We start from the raw sequence: 20927 nt of genomic DNA on the forward strand, positions 1-20927 counted from the left end.
GCGTTTGTCAGGCGTTCGTCAGAGGCGGTCGTCGGGGCAGGGGCCAAAGAACCCTGCTCCTTTCACCCAGAGGCCTACCCCGCTGTCTCTTGGAAAACCCTAACTTTCCCTATCTTCTAAGAGGGGTTTCCTTGTCTCACTACGGAGACTGTCGGGATGTCCAGGAAAAGAAAAAGTCTGCCGTCCTGTGTCAGACACCCATTTCCTTCCCCGACACCTATAACTAAACTAAAGGGCTTGTGAGTCTTCTCGGTGCAGAAGGGCGCCTCTCTTCTTCTGGAGAGAGGGCTCCCATTCCAATGAAGAAACAGGCTGTTCCTCGAGGGAATGGCTCCCTCCCTCAGGCCGCCATCCTTTTCCAAGGGGAACGAAAACAAAGTTCCAAGAAAAGAAGAGTCTTAAAGCGGACTACAAGTTCTTGGTTCAACTCAAAGTTAAAAAGAAACACCAGCATTCCTTAACGACCATGGTTGCTGTCTTCACACTTGGATGCCTGGAGAGGGTTTCCCCTCTTCAGGGGTGGTTCTACTTCTACCCTAGGGGGTTATGCCTCTCTTCCCCAGGATCTTGTTCAGGCTTCCTTCTGTGTGCTGTCCATCGCGTAACACCAGATAGGATGCCTTTTCAGCCCCGGCTAGGTGGTGGCGGGGGGCAGGGCGGGGGGGGGGGCAGAGGGGGGGTAGGGGTAGGGGTAATCACATGCCCTTTGTCCCCTGGTTCAGGCTTCTCACAACGCCAGAGGAAATGGCTCCATTTCGCGACACCAGAGGGAAAAGCTCCCTTCCCCTGGTCTCTCTCAGGCTTCTCACGGTACCAGAGGAAATGACTCACTTCGCCCTGGCTCTTTCTCGGGCTACCCTGCTGATCGTGCGGCAGACCGGATTCACTAGCCTGCCCGGCACTGCTATGGCCAATATGCACTTGCTGTAACTCTTTTTCACCCCACTTGCCAGAGCCCAGCACAGCCCCATGTCGGCGCATGGTGTGGTTCGGAAAGCCGCCCACCAGCCCCAGCCCCAGCCCCAGCCCCCCCCTCCCTCACACACACAGACAGGCCCACATGATTTTATTTCTTGTTGATTCAATTCATCGAGGGCCTGCTGCCATCGGTTTGCTCTCCTTCCAGCTCCAGATGAAAGAGCCCATCGGGCAATCAGGGTGGCCGTGCAACATGGGGTCCGACCTCCACCCTGACACTGTGGCACCAGCCGGGCGAGCGCTTCGAAGTGGATGCAAGGGGACTCCCTAACAAGCCTTGCGCGTGTGCGCGTACACACACACTCACACTCATACACTCACACACTCACTCACTCACACACACACACACACACACACACACACACACACACACCCCTCCCGACACCCCCCCCACACATCTCCCCACACACACACGCGCGCAACCCCCCGCACCCGCAGTAGTACCCCTACGGAACACACAGTGCTGCCCCTGCTACACACGCACCCCTGACTCACATGCAACTCTGCAAACTGCACTTGAATAGGCATTATTTACACTGGTATAGCAGCGCACCCGGAACTACGCAGCCCCATCCCCAAGCCCCCCCCCACCCCCCATTGGAACACGCCTTGCCCCTGTACAGTACCGTTTCTATTATACATAGGAAGCCTGAGCGGCGTGGCCTCAATGCAGCCCCTCTTCGCTGTGTTGTGTCTTTGTGCTGTGCTTGATCGTTACGTAGGTTGGGTGCGCAGCCAGACAGCCGCTACGAAGCCCCGCCAATGGCAGCTGAGCGCTTGACACAGTAGATGCAACACAGACTTTGTGTGTGTGTGTGTGTGTGCGCGCGCACGCCAGTGCGTCAACCATAACCATTGCGGCTTGCTTGGTCCTTTGTTAGTGGGGTGACGCTACCCCTCCTGATCCTCAACCAAGCATTTGCTTTGACAAGATCTTGGGGCTCTGGTGTGTGCGCTTTCATTTCGAAAGCAAGCGGCGCTAAACAAAGCATGCTGGCTCTTGAATGGAGTTGTTGGGTGGCTCTTAGAAGAGCCTTTGGGTTGTTTTTTTGAGCCGGGAGCTCGGGTCCCAGGGGGGCTCAGGCGGCCGCCCTCACTTGGCGCTGGTGTACTTGGTGACGGCCTTTGTGCCCTCGGACACAGCGTGCTTGGCCAGCTCACCCGGCAGCAGGAGGCGCACGGCGGTCTGGATCTCCCTGGAGGTGATGGTATGCCTCTTGTTGTAGAGTGTCAGGCGGGAGGCTTCCCCGGCGATGCGCTCAAAGATGTCATTGACAAAGGAGTTCATGATGCCCATGGCCTTGGAGGAGATGCCGGTGTCGGGGTGCACCTGCTTCATCACCTTGTAGATGTAGATAGCATAGCTCTCCTTCCTGCACCTCTTGCGCTTCTTCCCGTCCTTCTTGGGCGGCTTTGAGAGCGCTTTCTTGGAGCCCTTCTTGGGAGCTGGGGCGGACTTGGCTGGCTCAGGCATGGTCGGCAGCAACGATGTTCACTCTCTGGAAGAGCGGGAGAAACAAGTAAAGCCCTCCCCCAAACCGCTCTCTTTTATAGGGTGTGTGTGTTAATCGGCTGCTGCCGCTCCCTGCCTAACATTGGTCGGTATCGGTCGGCACGTACTGCCTGTGGGTGTGCCCCAGGCCCGCCCGCCCGCCCGCCCGCCCGAGCTCTGATTGGCTGACCGCAATCCTTCCCTCGACCAATGGGTGTTCACCCAGAGGCTAGGTGTCCTCCAATCGGAGCGTTCTGCCTAGTCTTTATATGCCCCGTCTCCCCGGGCCCAGGCATTATTTTCTCTTCGAACTGACAGAGAGTTCCCACTCGCATCAGCATGTCTGGACGTGGAAAGCAAGGAGGCAAGGCCCGCGCCAAGGCCAAGACTCGCTCCTCCCGGGCTGGCCTGCAGTTCCCAGTCGGCCGTGTGCACCGGCTGCTGCGGAAGGGGAACTACGCTGAACGGGTTGGGGCTGGCGCCCCCGTCTATCTGGCCGCCGTGCTCGAGTATCTGACTGCCGAAATCCTTGAGCTGGCCGGCAACGCCGCCCGAGACAACAAGAAGACACGTATCATCCCCAGACACCTGCAGCTCGCCATCCGCAATGACGAGGAGCTCAACAAGCTCCTGGGCAAGGTCACCATCGCCCAGGGAGGAGTGCTGCCCAACATCCAGGCCGTGCTGCTGCCCAAGAAGACCGAGGGCCACAAGGCAGGGGGCAAAGCCAGCAAGTAACCGCCCATCCTCGTAAAAAAAAACAAAACACAACAACCAAAACCCCAAGGGCTCTTTTCAGAGCCGCCCACAAACTCTGCCAAAGAGCTCAGTATCTTGACCAGTAGCGTAGTCTGCTCTTTCGAAGTTGCCATTTTTGCTCTTTCTTTTCTTTCCAATACCCCGGGCACATTCAGTCACTGGCCTGGCTTCCTTGCCCGAGGGCTCAGCAACACTAACGGCTGGTGGGTGTGTGGGGGGGGGAGGGGAGGGAGGGGGGGGGGGGGAGAAAGAGAAAAGAAAATAATAAACACGCGCGCTTTGTTGCTTCCCCGAAGCATGCCGCCTGCTGGCTTCCACGGTGTCCTTCCATGCAGCGTTGGCAAAAAAGAGCACAGTGGGGGGCAGACCTTTCCACGGGTGCTTGGGTGGCAGCTTCCACCTAAGTAGTAGAAGAGAGAGCCTCGTGGCTTTCCTGTGTGTGGATAGACGCATTCCCGGGGTCGAAACGTCCGAATTCGGATGGCGTCTGCCAAAGCGCAAAAGGGCAGAAAAAAAGCAAACTGCCTTGGCACCTTTCCAGTCGCATGGGCAAGCTCTTTCGTTAGCAGGTCCTCAGACCTGAAAGAAGCGCGGGCTGGCGACAAACGGCTGGCAAGCGCGGGCATTTTGAAATGCTGAGGCCCGGCCCACACAAGGCCCGGCCCAGTCTGTGACGCGCAATTGAGCTGGTGTGTTGGGAGCTCTCCCCCTGGTCCGCCGGGGGCCTATATAAGTAGCTGATTCTGCCGTGCCACCACAGTCTCAGCTCGTTTGTGAGGGAGAGAAGAGCCATCATGTCTGGACGTGGCAAAGGAGGGAAAGGACTCGGCAAGGGCGGCGCCAAGAGGCACAGGAAAGTGCTCCGAGATAACATTCAGGGAATTACCAAGCCCGCCATCCGCCGCCTGGCTCGCCGTGGCGGAGTCAAGCGCATCTCCGGCCTCATCTACGAGGAGACCCGTGGGGTGCTGAAGGTCTTCCTGGAGAACGTGATCCGGGATGCCGTCACCTACACCGAGCACGCCAAGAGGAAGACGGTCACCGCAATGGATGTCGTCTATGCCCTGAAGCGCCAGGGTCGCACTCTTTACGGATTCGGGGGTTGAGGACACCCGCAGCAGCACCACCACCACCACCACCACCACAAACCCCAAAGGCTCTTTTAAGAGCCGCCCACACTATCATTAACAGAGCTGCATGCTTGCGTGTGTGTCAGGAGGAAATGCGCCCAGCAATGCCTGCTGCATTTTGGCCTCCCACTTGATAGCTGCTTGTTTGGCCCGTGAACGCACCCGTACGAGAGCATAGAAACACTTGTGTATCGGCGCGTTATAAATGCCACATCATATACCATATCATATATCATATCATATATAGGCCTATTTACGGATGGTCCGAGCGTTCCCGGGCCCACACACTCTGCTCGTTTTTGCCACTCCATTACATGGGTAGCAGAAGGAGGTGGCCTGTTGTGGTTTGGCCGACTGGAAGCCTGAGCGCAGGTAAAGTTCCCAAGAGGGGAACACTGCGAACACGGTTTGCTGCAAAAGTACCCATGCCCTTTCCTGGCCACGTGGAGGCTGGGCATGGGGACCCTGGCCCTGAATGTTGTCGGGTAAGCAGAGGCTGGCCGTACCTCTCACGGGGCATGTGGCGGTAGGTCAGCCTTGTGGAGACTTGCATTACCGGGTGCTGGCCACATCTGCTAGAGTTGGGAAATGTGGAGGATCCACAGTTGCCTCTGCTGGGTTTTACCTTCAGACCTTTCCGCCCTTCCACCACCACTACAGGCCCAATGTGCTTCGAAGGGCAGGCTTGAGCAATTCTGTTCAACCCAGGTCCTTGTGGGGAGGCCCAACCTCTGTGAATGTTTTCAGTGCTCTTTTATGTTGCTTTAACCCCGTCCCGTTGATGGTCGAGGGGCCTGAAGGGCTTTAAAATGTATTGTTTCGGCACCATTGCCCCCAGCAAAATGCCGGCCCCTTGTCTCCCTTCTGTTCAGCTGACTCTACACCACTGTGGGATGTAAGGTCACCCTGCTGCCCTCTGTTAACGGAAGAAGTTACTGCAGCCCAGCTGGCCAAGAGTGCAAGAGCCAGGGTTCTGCAGATAGCTGCCAGAAGAGATACATTGTACACCGTGTTCCAAGAAGGAATGGCAAGCGAGGGGAGGAGGCTGACTGGGGACTCCACTCATTACCCTAAGTGAGAAGCGCTGAGGCTGCTGGGAGGGAGGCACGAACATCAACCAAGGTTCCGGGAAAGGTCTGAACGCGATAGCAAGACCGCCCGGCCCTCTCGCCCAAAAGGGCTCTCATTTCACCTTCCATGTTACTTTGGTCCTCAGGCTAAGACCTATTGCAAACCTCGCTCTAACTTGCCCAGGAGCTGTGCCCGTTGGGGCCTGCTGGGCCTTTGCCCGTCGGGCAAAGCCCGTCGGGCAAAGAACGGCGTTTGTCAGGCGTTCGTCAGAGGCGGTCGTCGGGGCAGGGGCCAAAGAACCCTGCTCCTTTCACCCAGAGGCCTACCCCGCTGTCTCTTGGAAAACCCTAACTTTCCCTATCTTCTAAGAGGGGTTTCCTTGTCTCACTACGGAGACTGTCGGGATGTCCAGGAAAAGAAAAAGTCTGCCGTCCTGTGTCAGACACCCATTTCCTTCCCCGACACCTATAACTAAACTAAAGGGCTTGTGAGTCTTCTCGGTGCAGAAGGGCGCCTCTCTTCTTCTGGAGAGAGGGCTCCCATTCCAATGAAGAAACAGGCTGTTCCTCGAGGGAATGGCTCCCTCCCTCAGGCCGCCATCCTTTTCCAAGGGGAACGAAAACAAAGTTCCAAGAAAAGAAGAGTCTTAAAGCGGACTACAAGTTCTTGGTTCAACTCAAAGTTAAAAAGAAACACCAGCATTCCTTAACGACCATGGTTGCTGTCTTCACACTTGGATGCCTGGAGAGGGTTTCCCCTCTTCAGGGGTGGTTCTACTTCTACCCTAGGGGGTTATGCCTCTCTTCCCCAGGATCTTGTTCAGGCTTCCTTCTGTGTGCTGTCCATCGCGTAACACCAGATAGGATGCCTTTTCAGCCCCGGCTAGGTGGTGGCGGGGGGCAGGGCGGGGGGGGGGGCAGAGGGGGGGTAGGGGTAGGGGTAATCACATGCCCTTTGTCCCCTGGTTCAGGCTTCTCACAACGCCAGAGGAAATGGCTCCATTTCGCGACACCAGAGGGAAAAGCTCCCTTCCCCTGGTCTCTCTCAGGCTTCTCACGGTACCAGAGGAAATGACTCACTTCGCCCTGGCTCTTTCTCGGGCTACCCTGCTGATCGTGCGGCAGACCGGATTCACTAGCCTGCCCGGCACTGCTATGGCCAATATGCACTTGCTGTAACTCTTTTTCACCCCACTTGCCAGAGCCCAGCACAGCCCCATGTCGGCGCATGGTGTGGTTCGGAAAGCCGCCCACCAGCCCCAGCCCCAGCCCCAGCCCCCCCCTCCCTCACACACACAGACAGGCCCACATGATTTTATTTCTTGTTGATTCAATTCATCGAGGGCCTGCTGCCATCGGTTTGCTCTCCTTCCAGCTCCAGATGAAAGAGCCCATCGGGCAATCAGGGTGGCCGTGCAACATGGGGTCCGACCTCCACCCTGACACTGTGGCACCAGCCGGGCGAGCGCTTCGAAGTGGATGCAAGGGGACTCCCTAACAAGCCTTGCGCGTGTGCGCGTACACACACACTCACACTCATACACTCACACACTCACTCACTCACACACACACACACACACACACACACACACACACACCCCCTCCCGACACCCCCCCCACACATCTCCCCACACACACACGCGCGCAACCCCCCGCACCCGCAGTAGTACCCCTACGGAACACACAGTGCTGCCCCTGCTACACACGCACCCCTGACTCACATGCAACTCTGCAAACTGCACTTGAATAGGCATTATTTACACTGGTATAGCAGCGCACCCGGAACTACGCAGCCCCATCCCCAAGCCCCCCCCCACCCCCCATTGGAACACGCCTTGCCCCTGTACAGTACCGTTTCTATTATACATAGGAAGCCTGAGCGGCGTGGCCTCAATGCAGCCCCTCTTCGCTGTGTTGTGTCTTTGTGCTGTGCTTGATCGTTACGTAGGTTGGGTGCGCAGCCAGACAGCCGCTACGAAGCCCCGCCAATGGCAGCTGAGCGCTTGACACAGTAGATGCAACACAGACTTTGTGTGTGTGTGTGTGTGTGCGCGCGCACGCCAGTGCGTCAACCATAACCATTGCGGCTTGCTTGGTCCTTTGTTAGTGGGGTGACGCTACCCCTCCTGATCCTCAACCAAGCATTTGCTTTGACAAGATCTTGGGGCTCTGGTGTGTGCGCTTTCATTTCGAAAGCAAGCGGCGCTAAACAAAGCATGCTGGCTCTTGAATGGAGTTGTTGGGTGGCTCTTAGAAGAGCCTTTGGGTTGTTTTTTTGAGCCGGGAGCTCGGGTCCCAGGGGGGCTCAGGCGGCCGCCCTCACTTGGCGCTGGTGTACTTGGTGACGGCCTTTGTGCCCTCGGACACAGCGTGCTTGGCCAGCTCACCCGGCAGCAGGAGGCGCACGGCGGTCTGGATCTCCCTGGAGGTGATGGTATGCCTCTTGTTGTAGAGTGTCAGGCGGGAGGCTTCCCCGGCGATGCGCTCAAAGATGTCATTGACAAAGGAGTTCATGATGCCCATGGCCTTGGAGGAGATGCCGGTGTCGGGGTGCACCTGCTTCATCACCTTGTAGATGTAGATAGCATAGCTCTCCTTCCTGCACCTCTTGCGCTTCTTCCCGTCCTTCTTGGGCGGCTTTGAGAGCGCTTTCTTGGAGCCCTTCTTGGGAGCTGGGGCGGACTTGGCTGGCTCAGGCATGGTCGGCAGCAACGATGTTCACTCTCTGGAAGAGCGGGAGAAACAAGTAAAGCCCTCCCCCAAACCGCTCTCTTTTATAGGGTGTGTGTGTTAATCGGCTGCTGCCGCTCCCTGCCTAACATTGGTCGGTATCGGTCGGCACGTACTGCCTGTGGGTGTGCCCCAGGCCCGCCCGCCCGCCCGCCCGCCCGAGCTCTGATTGGCTGACCGCAATCCTTCCCTCGACCAATGGGTGTTCACCCAGAGGCTAGGTGTCCTCCAATCGGAGCGTTCTGCCTAGTCTTTATATGCCCCGTCTCCCCGGGCCCAGGCATTATTTTCTCTTCGAACTGACAGAGAGTTCCCACTCGCATCAGCATGTCTGGACGTGGAAAGCAAGGAGGCAAGGCCCGCGCCAAGGCCAAGACTCGCTCCTCCCGGGCTGGCCTGCAGTTCCCAGTCGGCCGTGTGCACCGGCTGCTGCGGAAGGGGAACTACGCTGAACGGGTTGGGGCTGGCGCCCCCGTCTATCTGGCCGCCGTGCTCGAGTATCTGACTGCCGAAATCCTTGAGCTGGCCGGCAACGCCGCCCGAGACAACAAGAAGACACGTATCATCCCCAGACACCTGCAGCTCGCCATCCGCAATGACGAGGAGCTCAACAAGCTCCTGGGCAAGGTCACCATCGCCCAGGGAGGAGTGCTGCCCAACATCCAGGCCGTGCTGCTGCCCAAGAAGACCGAGGGCCACAAGGCAGGGGGCAAAGCCAGCAAGTAACCGCCCATCCTCGTAAAAAAAAACAAAACACAACAACCAAAACCCCAAGGGCTCTTTTCAGAGCCGCCCACAAACTCTGCCAAAGAGCTCAGTATCTTGACCAGTAGCGTAGTCTGCTCTTTCGAAGTTGCCATTTTTGCTCTTTCTTTTCTTTCCAATACCCCGGGCACATTCAGTCACTGGCCTGGCTTCCTTGCCCGAGGGCTCAGCAACACTAACGGCTGGTGGGTGTGTGGGGGGGGGAGGGGAGGGAGGGGGGGGGGGGGAGAAAGAGAAAAGAAAATAATAAACACGCGCGCTTTGTTGCTTCCCCGAAGCATGCCGCCTGCTGGCTTCCACGGTGTCCTTCCATGCAGCGTTGGCAAAAAAGAGCACAGTGGGGGGCAGACCTTTCCACGGGTGCTTGGGTGGCAGCTTCCACCTAAGTAGTAGAAGAGAGAGCCTCGTGGCTTTCCTGTGTGTGGATAGACGCATTCCCGGGGTCGAAACGTCCGAATTCGGATGGCGTCTGCCAAAGCGCAAAAGGGCAGAAAAAAAGCAAACTGCCTTGGCACCTTTCCAGTCGCATGGGCAAGCTCTTTCGTTAGCAGGTCCTCAGACCTGAAAGAAGCGCGGGCTGGCGACAAACGGCTGGCAAGCGCGGGCATTTTGAAATGCTGAGGCCCGGCCCACACAAGGCCCGGCCCAGTCTGTGACGCGCAATTGAGCTGGTGTGTTGGGAGCTCTCCCCCTGGTCCGCCGGGGGCCTATATAAGTAGCTGATTCTGCCGTGCCACCACAGTCTCAGCTCGTTTGTGAGGGAGAGAAGAGCCATCATGTCTGGACGTGGCAAAGGAGGGAAAGGACTCGGCAAGGGCGGCGCCAAGAGGCACAGGAAAGTGCTCCGAGATAACATTCAGGGAATTACCAAGCCCGCCATCCGCCGCCTGGCTCGCCGTGGCGGAGTCAAGCGCATCTCCGGCCTCATCTACGAGGAGACCCGTGGGGTGCTGAAGGTCTTCCTGGAGAACGTGATCCGGGATGCCGTCACCTACACCGAGCACGCCAAGAGGAAGACGGTCACCGCAATGGATGTCGTCTATGCCCTGAAGCGCCAGGGTCGCACTCTTTACGGATTCGGGGGTTGAGGACACCCGCAGCAGCACCACCACCACCACCACCACCACAAACCCCAAAGGCTCTTTTAAGAGCCGCCCACACTATCATTAACAGAGCTGCATGCTTGCGTGTGTGTCAGGAGGAAATGCGCCCAGCAATGCCTGCTGCATTTTGGCCTCCCACTTGATAGCTGCTTGTTTGGCCCGTGAACGCACCCGTACGAGAGCATAGAAACACTTGTGTATCGGCGCGTTATAAATGCCACATCATATACCATATCATATATCATATCATATATAGGCCTATTTACGGATGGTCCGAGCGTTCCCGGGCCCACACACTCTGCTCGTTTTTGCCACTCCATTACATGGGTAGCAGAAGGAGGTGGCCTGTTGTGGTTTGGCCGACTGGAAGCCTGAGCGCAGGTAAAGTTCCCAAGAGGGGAACACTGCGAACACGGTTTGCTGCAAAAGTACCCATGCCCTTTCCTGGCCACGTGGAGGCTGGGCATGGGGACCCTGGCCCTGAATGTTGTCGGGTAAGCAGAGGCTGGCCGTACCTCTCACGGGGCATGTGGCGGTAGGTCAGCCTTGTGGAGACTTGCATTACCGGGTGCTGGCCACATCTGCTAGAGTTGGGAAATGTGGAGGATCCACAGTTGCCTCTGCTGGGTTTTACCTTCAGACCTTTCCGCCCTTCCACCACCACTACAGGCCCAATGTGCTTCGAAGGGCAGGCTTGAGCAATTCTGTTCAACCCAGGTCCTTGTGGGGAGGCCCAACCTCTGTGAATGTTTTCAGTGCTCTTTTATGTTGCTTTAACCCCGTCCCGTTGATGGTCGAGGGGCCTGAAGGGCTTTAAAATGTATTGTTTCGGCACCATTGCCCCCAGCAAAATGCCGGCCCCTTGTCTCCCTTCTGTTCAGCTGACTCTACACCACTGTGGGATGTAAGGTCACCCTGCTGCCCTCTGTTAACGGAAGAAGTTACTGCAGCCCAGCTGGCCAAGAGTGCAAGAGCCAGGGTTCTGCAGATAGCTGCCAGAAGAGATACATTGTACACCGTGTTCCAAGAAGGAATGGCAAGCGAGGGGAGGAGGCTGACTGGGGACTCCACTCATTACCCTAAGTGAGAAGCGCTGAGGCTGCTGGGAGGGAGGCACGAACATCAACCAAGGTTCCGGGAAAGGTCTGAACGCGATAGCAAGACCGCCCGGCCCTCTCGCCCAAAAGGGCTCTCATTTCACCTTCCATGTTACTTTGGTCCTCAGGCTAAGACCTATTGCAAACCTCGCTCTAACTTGCCCAGGAGCTGTGCCCGTTGGGGCCTGCTGGGCCTTTGCCCGTCGGGCAAAGCCCGTCGGGCAAAGAACGGCGTTTGTCAGGCGTTCGTCAGAGGCGGTCGTCGGGGCAGGGGCCAAAGAACCCTGCTCCTTTCACCCAGAGGCCTACCCCGCTGTCTCTTGGAAAACCCTAACTTTCCCTATCTTCTAAGAGGGGTTTCCTTGTCTCACTACGGAGACTGTCGGGATGTCCAGGAAAAGAAAAAGTCTGCCGTCCTGTGTCAGACACCCATTTCCTTCCCCGACACCTATAACTAAACTAAAGGGCTTGTGAGTCTTCTCGGTGCAGAAGGGCGCCTCTCTTCTTCTGGAGAGAGGGCTCCCATTCCAATGAAGAAACAGGCTGTTCCTCGAGGGAATGGCTCCCTCCCTCAGGCCGCCATCCTTTTCCAAGGGGAACGAAAACAAAGTTCCAAGAAAAGAAGAGTCTTAAAGCGGACTACAAGTTCTTGGTTCAACTCAAAGTTAAAAAGAAACACCAGCATTCCTTAACGACCATGGTTGCTGTCTTCACACTTGGATGCCTGGAGAGGGTTTCCCCTCTTCAGGGGTGGTTCTACTTCTACCCTAGGGGGTTATGCCTCTCTTCCCCAGGATCTTGTTCAGGCTTCCTTCTGTGTGCTGTCCATCGCGTAACACCAGATAGGATGCCTTTTCAGCCCCGGCTAGGTGGTGGCGGGGGGCAGGGCGGGGGGGGGGGCAGAGGGGGGGTAGGGGTAGGGGTAATCACATGCCCTTTGTCCCCTGGTTCAGGCTTCTCACAACGCCAGAGGAAATGGCTCCATTTCGCGACACCAGAGGGAAAAGCTCCCTTCCCCTGGTCTCTCTCAGGCTTCTCACGGTACCAGAGGAAATGACTCACTTCGCCCTGGCTCTTTCTCGGGCTACCCTGCTGATCGTGCGGCAGACCGGATTCACTAGCCTGCCCGGCACTGCTATGGCCAATATGCACTTGCTGTAACTCTTTTTCACCCCACTTGCCAGAGCCCAGCACAGCCCCATGTCGGCGCATGGTGTGGTTCGGAAAGCCGCCCACCAGCCCCAGCCCCAGCCCCAGCCCCCCCCTCCCTCACACACACAGACAGGCCCACATGATTTTATTTCTTGTTGATTCAATTCATCGAGGGCCTGCTGCCATCGGTTTGCTCTCCTTCCAGCTCCAGATGAAAGAGCCCATCGGGCAATCAGGGTGGCCGTGCAACATGGGGTCCGACCTCCACCCTGACACTGTGGCACCAGCCGGGCGAGCGCTTCGAAGTGGATGCAAGGGGACTCCCTAACAAGCCTTGCGCGTGTGCGCGTACACACACACTCACACTCATACACTCACACACTCACTCACTCACACACACACACACACACACACACACACACACACACCCCCTCCCGACACCCCCCCCACACATCTCCCCACACACACACGCGCGCAACCCCCCGCACCCGCAGTAGTACCCCTACGGAACACACAGTGCTGCCCCTGCTACACACGCACCCCTGACTCACATGCAACTCTGCAAACTGCACTTGAATAGGCATTATTTACACTGGTATAGCAGCGCACCCGGAACTACGCAGCCCCATCCCCAAGCCCCCCCCCACCCCCCATTGGAACACGCCTTGCCCCTGTACAGTACCGTTTCTATTATACATAGGAAGCCTGAGCGGCGTGGCCTCAATGCAGCCCCTCTTCGCTGTGTTGTGTCTTTGTGCTGTGCTTGATCGTTACGTAGGTTGGGTGCGCAGCCAGACAGCCGCTACGAAGCCCCGCCAATGGCAGCTGAGCGCTTGACACAGTAGATGCAACACAGACTTTGTGTGTGTGTGTGTGTGTGCGCGCGCACGCCAGTGCGTCAACCATAACCATTGCGGCTTGCTTGGTCCTTTGTTAGTGGGGTGACGCTACCCCTCCTGATCCTCAACCAAGCATTTGCTTTGACAAGATCTTGGGGCTCTGGTGTGTGCGCTTTCATTTCGAAAGCAAGCGGCGCTAAACAAAGCATGCTGGCTCTTGAATGGAGTTGTTGGGTGGCTCTTAGAAGAGCCTTTGGGTTGTTTTTTTGAGCCGGGAGCTCGGGTCCCAGGGGGGCTCAGGCGGCCGCCCTCACTTGGCGCTGGTGTACTTGGTGACGGCCTTTGTGCCCTCGGACACAGCGTGCTTGGCCAGCTCACCCGGCAGCAGGAGGCGCACGGCGGTCTGGATCTCCCTGGAGGTGATGGTATGCCTCTTGTTGTAGAGTGTCAGGCGGGAGGCTTCCCCGGCGATGCGCTCAAAGATGTCATTGACAAAGGAGTTCATGATGCCCATGGCCTTGGAGGAGATGCCGGTGTCGGGGTGCACCTGCTTCATCACCTTGTAGATGTAGATAGCATAGCTCTCCTTCCTGCACCTCTTGCGCTTCTTCCCGTCCTTCTTGGGCGGCTTTGAGAGCGCTTTCTTGGAGCCCTTCTTGGGAGCTGGGGCGGACTTGGCTGGCTCAGGCATGGTCGGCAGCAACGATGTTCACTCTCTGGAAGAGCGGGAGAAACAAGTAAAGCCCTCCCCCAAACCGCTCTCTTTTATAGGGTGTGTGTGTTAATCGGCTGCTGCCGCTCCCTGCCTAACATTGGTCGGTATCGGTCGGCACGTACTGCCTGTGGGTGTGCCCCAGGCCCGCCCGCCCGCCCGCCCGCCCGAGCTCTGATTGGCTGACCGCAATCCTTCCCTCGACCAATGGGTGTTCACCCAGAGGCTAGGTGTCCTCCAATCGGAGCGTTCTGCCTAGTCTTTATATGCCCCGTCTCCCCGGGCCCAGGCATTATTTTCTCTTCGAACTGACAGAGAGTTCCCACTCGCATCAGCATGTCTGGACGTGGAAAGCAAGGAGGCAAGGCCCGCGCCAAGGCCAAGACTCGCTCCTCCCGGGCTGGCCTGCAGTTCCCAGTCGGCCGTGTGCACCGGCTGCTGCGGAAGGGGAACTACGCTGAACGGGTTGGGGCTGGCGCCCCCGTCTATCTGGCCGCCGTGCTCGAGTATCTGACTGCCGAAATCCTTGAGCTGGCCGGCAACGCCGCCCGAGACAACAAGAAGACACGTATCATCCCCAGACACCTGCAGCTCGCCATCCGCAATGACGAGGAGCTCAACAAGCTCCTGGGCAAGGTCACCATCGCCCAGGGAGGAGTGCTGCCCAACATCCAGGCCGTGCTGCTGCCCAAGAAGACCGAGGGCCACAAGGCAGGGGGCAAAGCCAGCAAGTAACCGCCCATCCTCGTAAAAAAAAACAAAACACAACAACCAAAACCCCAAGGGCTCTTTTCAGAGCCGCCCACAAACTCTGCCAAAGAGCTCAGTATCTTGACCAGTAGCGTAGTCTGCTCTTTCGAAGTTGCCATTTTTGCTCTTTCTTTTCTTTCCAATACCCCGGGCACATTCAGTCACTGGCCTGGCTTCCTTGCCCGAGGGCTCAGCAACACTAACGGCTGGTGGGTGTGTGGGGGGGGGAGGGGAGGGAGGGGGGGGGGGGGAGAAAGAGAAAAGAAAATAATAAACACGCGCGCTTTGTTGCTTCCCCGAAGCATGCCGCCTGCTGGCTTCCACGGTGTCCTTCCATGCAGCGTTGGCAAAAAAGAGCACAGTGGGGGGCAGACCTTTCCACGGGTGCTTGGGTGGCAGCTTCCACCTAAGTAGTAGAAGAGAGAGCCTCGTGGCTTTCCTGTGTGTGGATAGACGCATTCCCGGGGTCGAAACGTCCGAATTCGGATGGCGTCTGCCAAAGCGCAAAAGGGCAGAAAAAAAGCAAACTGCCTTGGCACCTTTCCAGTCGCATGGGCAAGCTCTTTCGTTAGCAGGTCCTCAGACCTGAAAGAAGCGCGGGCTGGCGACAAACGGCTGGCAAGCGCGGGCATTTTGAAATGCTGAGGCCCGGCCCACACAAGGCCCGGCCCAGTCTGTGACGCGCAATTGAGCTGGTGTGTTGGGAGCTCTCCCCCTGGTCCGCCGGGGGCCTATATAAGTAGCTGATTCTGCCGTGCCACCACAGTCTCAGCTCGTTTGTGAGGGAGAGAAGAGCCATCATGTCTGGACGTGGCAAAGGAGGGAAAGGACTCGGCAAGGGCGGCGCCAAGAGGCACAGGAAAGTGCTCCGAGATAACATTCAGGGAATTACCAAGCCCGCCATCCGCCGCCTGGCTCGCCGTGGCGGAGTCAAGCGCATCTCCGGCCTCATCTACGAGGAGACCCGTGGGGTGCTGAAGGTCTTCCTGGAGAACGTGATCCGGGATGCCGTCACCTACACCGAGCACGCCAAGAGGAAGACGGTCACCGCAATGGATGTCGTCTATGCCCTGAAGCGCCAGGGTCGCACTCTTTACGGATTCGGGGGTTGAGGACACCCGCAGCAGCACCACCACCACCACCACCACCACAAACCCCAAAGGCTCTTTTAAGAGCCGCCCACACTATCATTAACAGAGCTGCATGCTTGCGTGTGTGTCAGGAGGAAATGCGCCCAGCAATGCCTGCTGCATTTTGGCCTCCCACTTGATAGCTGCTTGTTTGGCCCGTGAACGCACCCGTACGAGAGCATAGAAACACTTGTGTATCGGCGCGTTATAAATGCCACATCATATACCATATCATATATCATATCATATATAGGCCTATTTACGGATGGTCCGAGCGTTCCCGGGCCCACACACTCTGCTCGTTTTTGCCACTCCATTACATGGGTAGCAGAAGGAGGTGGCCTGTTGTGGTTTGGCCGACTGGAAGCCTGAGCGCAGGTAAAGTTCCCAAGAGGGGAACACTGCGAACACGGTTTGCTGCAAAAGTACCCATGCCCTTTCCTGGCCACGTGGAGGCTGGGCATGGGGACCCTGGCCCTGAATGTTGTCGGGTAAGCAGAGGCTGGCCGTACCTCTCACGGGGCATGTGGCGGTAGGTCAGCCTTGTGGAGACTTGCATTACCGGGTGCTGGCCACATCTGCTAGAGTTGGGAAATGTGGAGGATCCACAGTTGCCTCTGCTGGGTTTTACCTTCAGACCTTTCCGCCCTTCCACCACCACTACAGGCCCAATGTGCTTCGAAGGGCAGGCTTGAGCAATTCTGTTCAACCCAGGTCCTTGTGGGGAGGCCCAACCTCTGTGAATGTTTTCAGTGCTCTTTTATGTTGCTTTAACCCCGTCCCGTTGATGGTCGAGGGGCCTGAAGGGCTTTAAAATGTATTGTTTCGGCACCATTGCCCCCAGCAAAATGCCGGCCCCTTGTCTCCCTTCTGTTCAGCTGACTCTACACCACTGTGGGATGTAAGGTCACCCTGCTGCCCTCTGTTAACGGAAGAAGTTACTGCAGCCCAGCTGGCCAAGAGTGCAAGAGCCAGGGTTCTGCAGATAGCTGCCAGAAGAGATACATTGTACACCGTGTTCCAAGAAGGAATGGCAAGCGAGGGGAGGAGGCTGACTGGGGACTCCACTCATTACCCTAAGTGAGAAGCGCTGAGGCTGCTGGGAGGGAGGCACGAACATCAACCAAGGTTCCGGGAAAGGTCTGAACGCGATAGCAAGACCGCCCGGCCCTCTCGCCCAAAAGGGCTCTCATTTCACCTTCCATGTTACTTTGGTCCTCAGGCTAAGACCTATTGCAAACCTCGCTCTAACTTGCCCAGGAGCTGTGCCCGTTGGGGCCTGCTGGGCCTTTGCCCGTCGGGCAAAGCCCGTCGGGCAAAGAACGGCGTTTGTCAGGCGTTCGTCAGAGGCGGTCGTCGGGGCAGGGGCCAAAGAACCCTGCTCCTTTCACCCAGAGGCCTACCCCGCTGTCTCTTGGAAAACCCTAACTTTCCCTATCTTCTAAGAGGGGTTTCCTTGTCTCACTACGGAGACTGTCGGGATGTCCAGGAAAAGAAAAAGTCTGCCGTCCTGTGTCAGACACCCATTTCCTTCCCCGACACCTATAACTAAACTAAAGGGCTTGTGAGTCTTCTCGGTGCAGAAGGGCGCCTCTCTTCTTCTGGAGAGAGGGCTCCCATTCCAATGAAGAAACAGGCTGTTCCTCGAGGGAATGGCTCCCTCCCTCAGGCCGCCATCCTTTTCCAAGGGGAACGAAAACAAAGTTCCAAGAAAAGAAGAGTCTTAAAGCGGACTACAAGTTCTTGGTTCAACTCAAAGTTAAAAAGAAACACCAGCATTCCTTAACGACCATGGTTGCTGTCTTCACACTTGGATGCCTGGAGAGGGTTTCCCCTCTTCAGGGGTGGTTCTACTTCTACCCTAGGGGGTTATGCCTCTCTTCCCCAGGATCTTGTTCAGGCTTCCTTCTGTGTGCTGTCCATCGCGTAACACCAGATAGGATGCCTTTTCAGCCCCGGCTAGGTGGTGGCGGGGGGCAGGGCGGGGGGGGGGGCAGAGGGGGGGTAGGGGTAGGGGTAATCACATGCCCTTTGTCCCCTGGTTCAGGCTTCTCACAACGCCAGAGGAAATGGCTCCATTTCGCGACACCAGAGGGAAAAGCTCCCTTCCCCTGGTCTCTCTCAGGCTTCTCACGGTACCAGAGGAAATGACTCACTTCGCCCTGGCTCTTTCTCGGGCTACCCTGCTGATCGTGCGGCAGACCGGATTCACTAGCCTGCCCGGCACTGCTATGGCCAATATGCACTTGCTGTAACTCTTTTTCACCCCACTTGCCAGAGCCCAGCACAGCCCCATGTCGGCGCATGGTGTGGTTCGGAAAGCCGCCCACCAGCCCCAGCCCCAGCCCCAGCCCCCCCCTCCCTCACACACACAGACAGGCCCACATGATTTTATTTCTTGTTGATTCAATTCATCGAGGGCCTGCTGCCATCGGTTTGCTCTCCTTCCAGCTCCAGATGAAAGAGCCCATCGGGCAATCAGGGTGGCCGTGCAACATGGGGTCCGACCTCCACCCTGACACTGTGGCACCAGCCGGGCGAGCGCTTCGAAGTGGATGCAAGGGGACTCCCTAACAAGCCTTGCGCGTGTGCGCGTACACACACACTCACACTCATACACTCACACACTCACTCACTCACACACACACACACACACACACACACACACACACACCCCCTCCCGACACCCCCCCCACACATCTCCCCACACACACACGCGCGCAACCCCCCGCACCCGCAGTAGTACCCCTACGGAACACACAGTGCTGCCCCTGCTACACACGCACCCCTGACTCACATGCAACTCTGCAAACTGCACTTGAATAGGCATTATTTACACTGGTATAGCAGCGCACCCGGAACTACGCAGCCCCATCCCCAAGCCCCCCCCCACCCCCCATTGGAACACGCCTTGCCCCTGTACAGTACCGTTTCTATTATACATAGGAAGCCTGAGCGGCGTGGCCTCAATGCAGCCCCTCTTCGCTGTGTTGTGTCTTTGTGCTGTGCTTGATCGTTACGTAGGTTGGGTGCGCAGCCAGACAGCCGCTACGAAGCCCCGCCAATGGCAGCTGAGCGCTTGACACAGTAGATGCAACACAGACTTTGTGTGTGTGTGTGTGTGTGTGCGCGCGCACGCCAGTGCGTCAACCATAACCATTGCGGCTTGCTTGGTCCTTTGTTAGTGGGGTGACGCTACCCCTCCTGATCCTCAACCAAGCATTTGCTTTGACAAGATCTTGGGGCTCTGGTGTGTGCGCTTTCATTTCGAAAGCAAGCGGCGCTAAACAAAGCATGCTGGCTCTTGAATGGAGTTGTTGGGTGGCTCTTAGAAGAGCCTTTGGGTTGTTTTTTTGAGCCGGGAGCTCGGGTCCCAGGGGGGCTCAGGCGGCCGCCCTCACTTGGCGCTGGTGTACTTGGTGACGGCCTTTGTGCCCTCGGACACAGCGTGCTTGGCCAGCTCACCCGGCAGCAGGAGGCGCACGGCGGTCTGGATCTCCCTGGAGGTGATGGTATGCCTCTTGTTGTAGAGTGTCAGGCGGGAGGCTTCCCCGGCGATGCGCTCAAAGATGTCATTGACAAAGGAGTTCATGATGCCCATGGCCTTGGAGGAGATGCCGGTGTCGGGGTGCACCTGCTTCATCACCTTGTAGATGTAGATAGCATAGCTCTCCTTCCTGCACCTCTTGCGCTTCTTCCCGTCCTTCTTGGGCGGCTTTGAGAGCGCTTTCTTGGAGCCCTTCTTGGGAGCTGGGGCGGACTTGGCTGGCTCAGGCATGGTCGGCAGCAACGATGTTCACTCTCTGGAAGAGCGGGAGAAACAAGTAAAGCCCTCCCCCAAACCGCTCTCTTTTATAGGGTGTGTGTGTTAATCGGCTGCTGCCGCTCCCTGCCTAACATTGGTCGGTATCGGTCGGCACGTACTGCCTGTGGGTGTGCCCCAGGCCCGCCCGCCCGCCCGCCCGCCCGAGCTCTGATTGGCTGACCGCAATCCTTCCCTCGACCAATGGGTGTTCACCCAGAGGCTAGGTGTCCTCCAATCGGAGCGTTCTGCCTAGTCTTTATATGCCCCGTCTCCCCGGGCCCAGGCATTATTTTCTCTTCGAACTGACAGAGAGTTCCCACTCGCATCAGCATGTCTGGACGTGGAAAGCAAGGAGGCAAGGCCCGCGCCAAGGCCAAGACTCGCTCCTCCCGGGCTGGCCTGCAGTTCCCAGTCGGCCGTGTGCACCGGCTGCTGCGGAAGGGGAACTACGCTGAACGGGTTGGGGCTGGCGCCCCCGTCTATCTGGCCGCCGTGCTCGAGTATCTGACTGCCGAAATCCTTGAGCTGGCCGGCAACGCCGCCCGAGACAACAAGAAGACACGTATCATCCCCAGACACCTGCAGCTCGCCATCCGCAATGACGAGGAGCTCAACAAGCTCCTGGGCAAGGTCACCATCGCCCAGGGAGGAGTGCTGCCCAACATCCAGGCCGTGCTGCTGCCCAAGAAGACCGAGGGCCACAAGGCAGGGGGCAAAGCCAGCAAGTAACCGCCCATCCTCGTAAAAAAAAACAAAACACAACAACCAAAACCCCAAGGGCTCTTTTCAGAGCCGCCCACAAACTCTGCCAAAGAGCTCAGTATCTTGACCAGTAGCGTAGTCTGCTCTTTCGAAGTTGCCATTTTTGCTCTTTCTTTTCTTTCCAATACCCCGGGCACATTCAGTCACTGGCCTGGCTTCCTTGCCCGAGGGCTCAGCAACACTAACGGCTGGTGGGTGTGTGGGGGGGGGAGGGGAGGGAGGGGGGGGGGGGGAGAAAGAGAAAAGAAAATAATAAACACGCGCGCTTTGTTGCTTCCCCGAAGCATGCCGCCTGCTGGCTTCCACGGTGTCCTTCCATGCAGCGTTGGCAAAAAAGAGCACAGTGGGGGGCAGACCTTTCCACGGGTGCTTGGGTGGCAGCTTCCACCTAAGTAGTAGAAGAGAGAGCCTCGTGGCTTTCCTGTGTGTGGATAGACGCATTCCCGGGGTCGAAACGTCCGAATTCGGATGGCGTCTGCCAAAGCGCAAAAGGGCAGAAAAAAAGCAAACTGCCTTGGCACCTTTCCAGTCGCATGGGCAAGCTCTTTCGTTAGCAGGTCCTCAGACCTGAAAGAAGCGCGGGCTGGCGACAAACGGCTGGCAAGCGCGGGCATTTTGAAATGCTGAGGCCCGGCCCACACAAGGCCCGGCCC

The 20927-nt window shown here is 57.5% G+C and overlaps 4 protein-coding genes across 4 annotated transcripts; all 4 read left to right on the forward strand.

Moving 5' to 3' along the window:
- Positions 1-2800: 2800 nt before the first annotated feature.
- LOC138559145 (histone H2A type 2-C) lies at positions 2801-3225 on the forward strand. The gene has a single exon (XM_069642710.1). The coding sequence runs from the start codon at positions 2810-2812 to the stop codon at positions 3206-3208; it is 399 nt and encodes a 132-aa protein (XP_069498811.1). The 5' UTR covers positions 2801-2809; the 3' UTR covers positions 3209-3225.
- A 5252-nt stretch (positions 3226-8477) lies between these two features.
- On the forward strand, positions 8478-8907 carry LOC138559146 (histone H2A type 2-C). The gene has a single exon (XM_069642711.1). The coding sequence runs from the start codon at positions 8487-8489 to the stop codon at positions 8883-8885; it is 399 nt and encodes a 132-aa protein (XP_069498812.1). The 5' UTR covers positions 8478-8486; the 3' UTR covers positions 8886-8907.
- A 5251-nt stretch (positions 8908-14158) lies between these two features.
- On the forward strand, positions 14159-14584 carry LOC138559147 (histone H2A type 2-C). The gene has a single exon (XM_069642712.1). It carries the CDS (start codon positions 14164-14166, stop codon positions 14560-14562), a length of 399 nt encoding a protein of 132 aa, XP_069498813.1. The 5' UTR covers positions 14159-14163; the 3' UTR covers positions 14563-14584.
- A 5253-nt stretch (positions 14585-19837) lies between these two features.
- LOC138559148 (histone H2A type 2-C) lies at positions 19838-20263 on the forward strand. Its single transcript, XM_069642713.1, has one exon. The coding sequence runs from the start codon at positions 19843-19845 to the stop codon at positions 20239-20241; it is 399 nt and encodes a 132-aa protein (XP_069498814.1). The 5' UTR covers positions 19838-19842; the 3' UTR covers positions 20242-20263.
- Positions 20264-20927: the final 664 nt, after the last annotated feature.

Source organism: Ambystoma mexicanum, unplaced genomic scaffold (assembly GCF_040938575.1).
Source record: "Ambystoma mexicanum isolate Mex_15411 unplaced genomic scaffold, UKY_AmexF1_1 Mex_scaf45, whole genome shotgun sequence".
NCBI classification, from domain to species: Eukaryota; Metazoa; Chordata; class Amphibia; order Caudata; family Ambystomatidae; genus Ambystoma; species Ambystoma mexicanum.

Bases quoted from the DNA above. Each gene is read 5' to 3' on its own strand.
- LOC138559145 (XM_069642710.1), top strand. From the start codon at position 2,810: ATGTCTGGACGTGGAAAGCAAGGAGGCAAGGCCCGCGCCAAGGCCAAG.
- LOC138559148 (XM_069642713.1), top strand. From the start codon at position 19,843: ATGTCTGGACGTGGAAAGCAAGGAGGCAAGGCCCGCGCCAAGGCCAAG.
- LOC138559147 (XM_069642712.1), top strand. From the start codon at position 14,164: ATGTCTGGACGTGGAAAGCAAGGAGGCAAGGCCCGCGCCAAGGCCAAG.
- LOC138559146 (XM_069642711.1), top strand. From the start codon at position 8,487: ATGTCTGGACGTGGAAAGCAAGGAGGCAAGGCCCGCGCCAAGGCCAAG.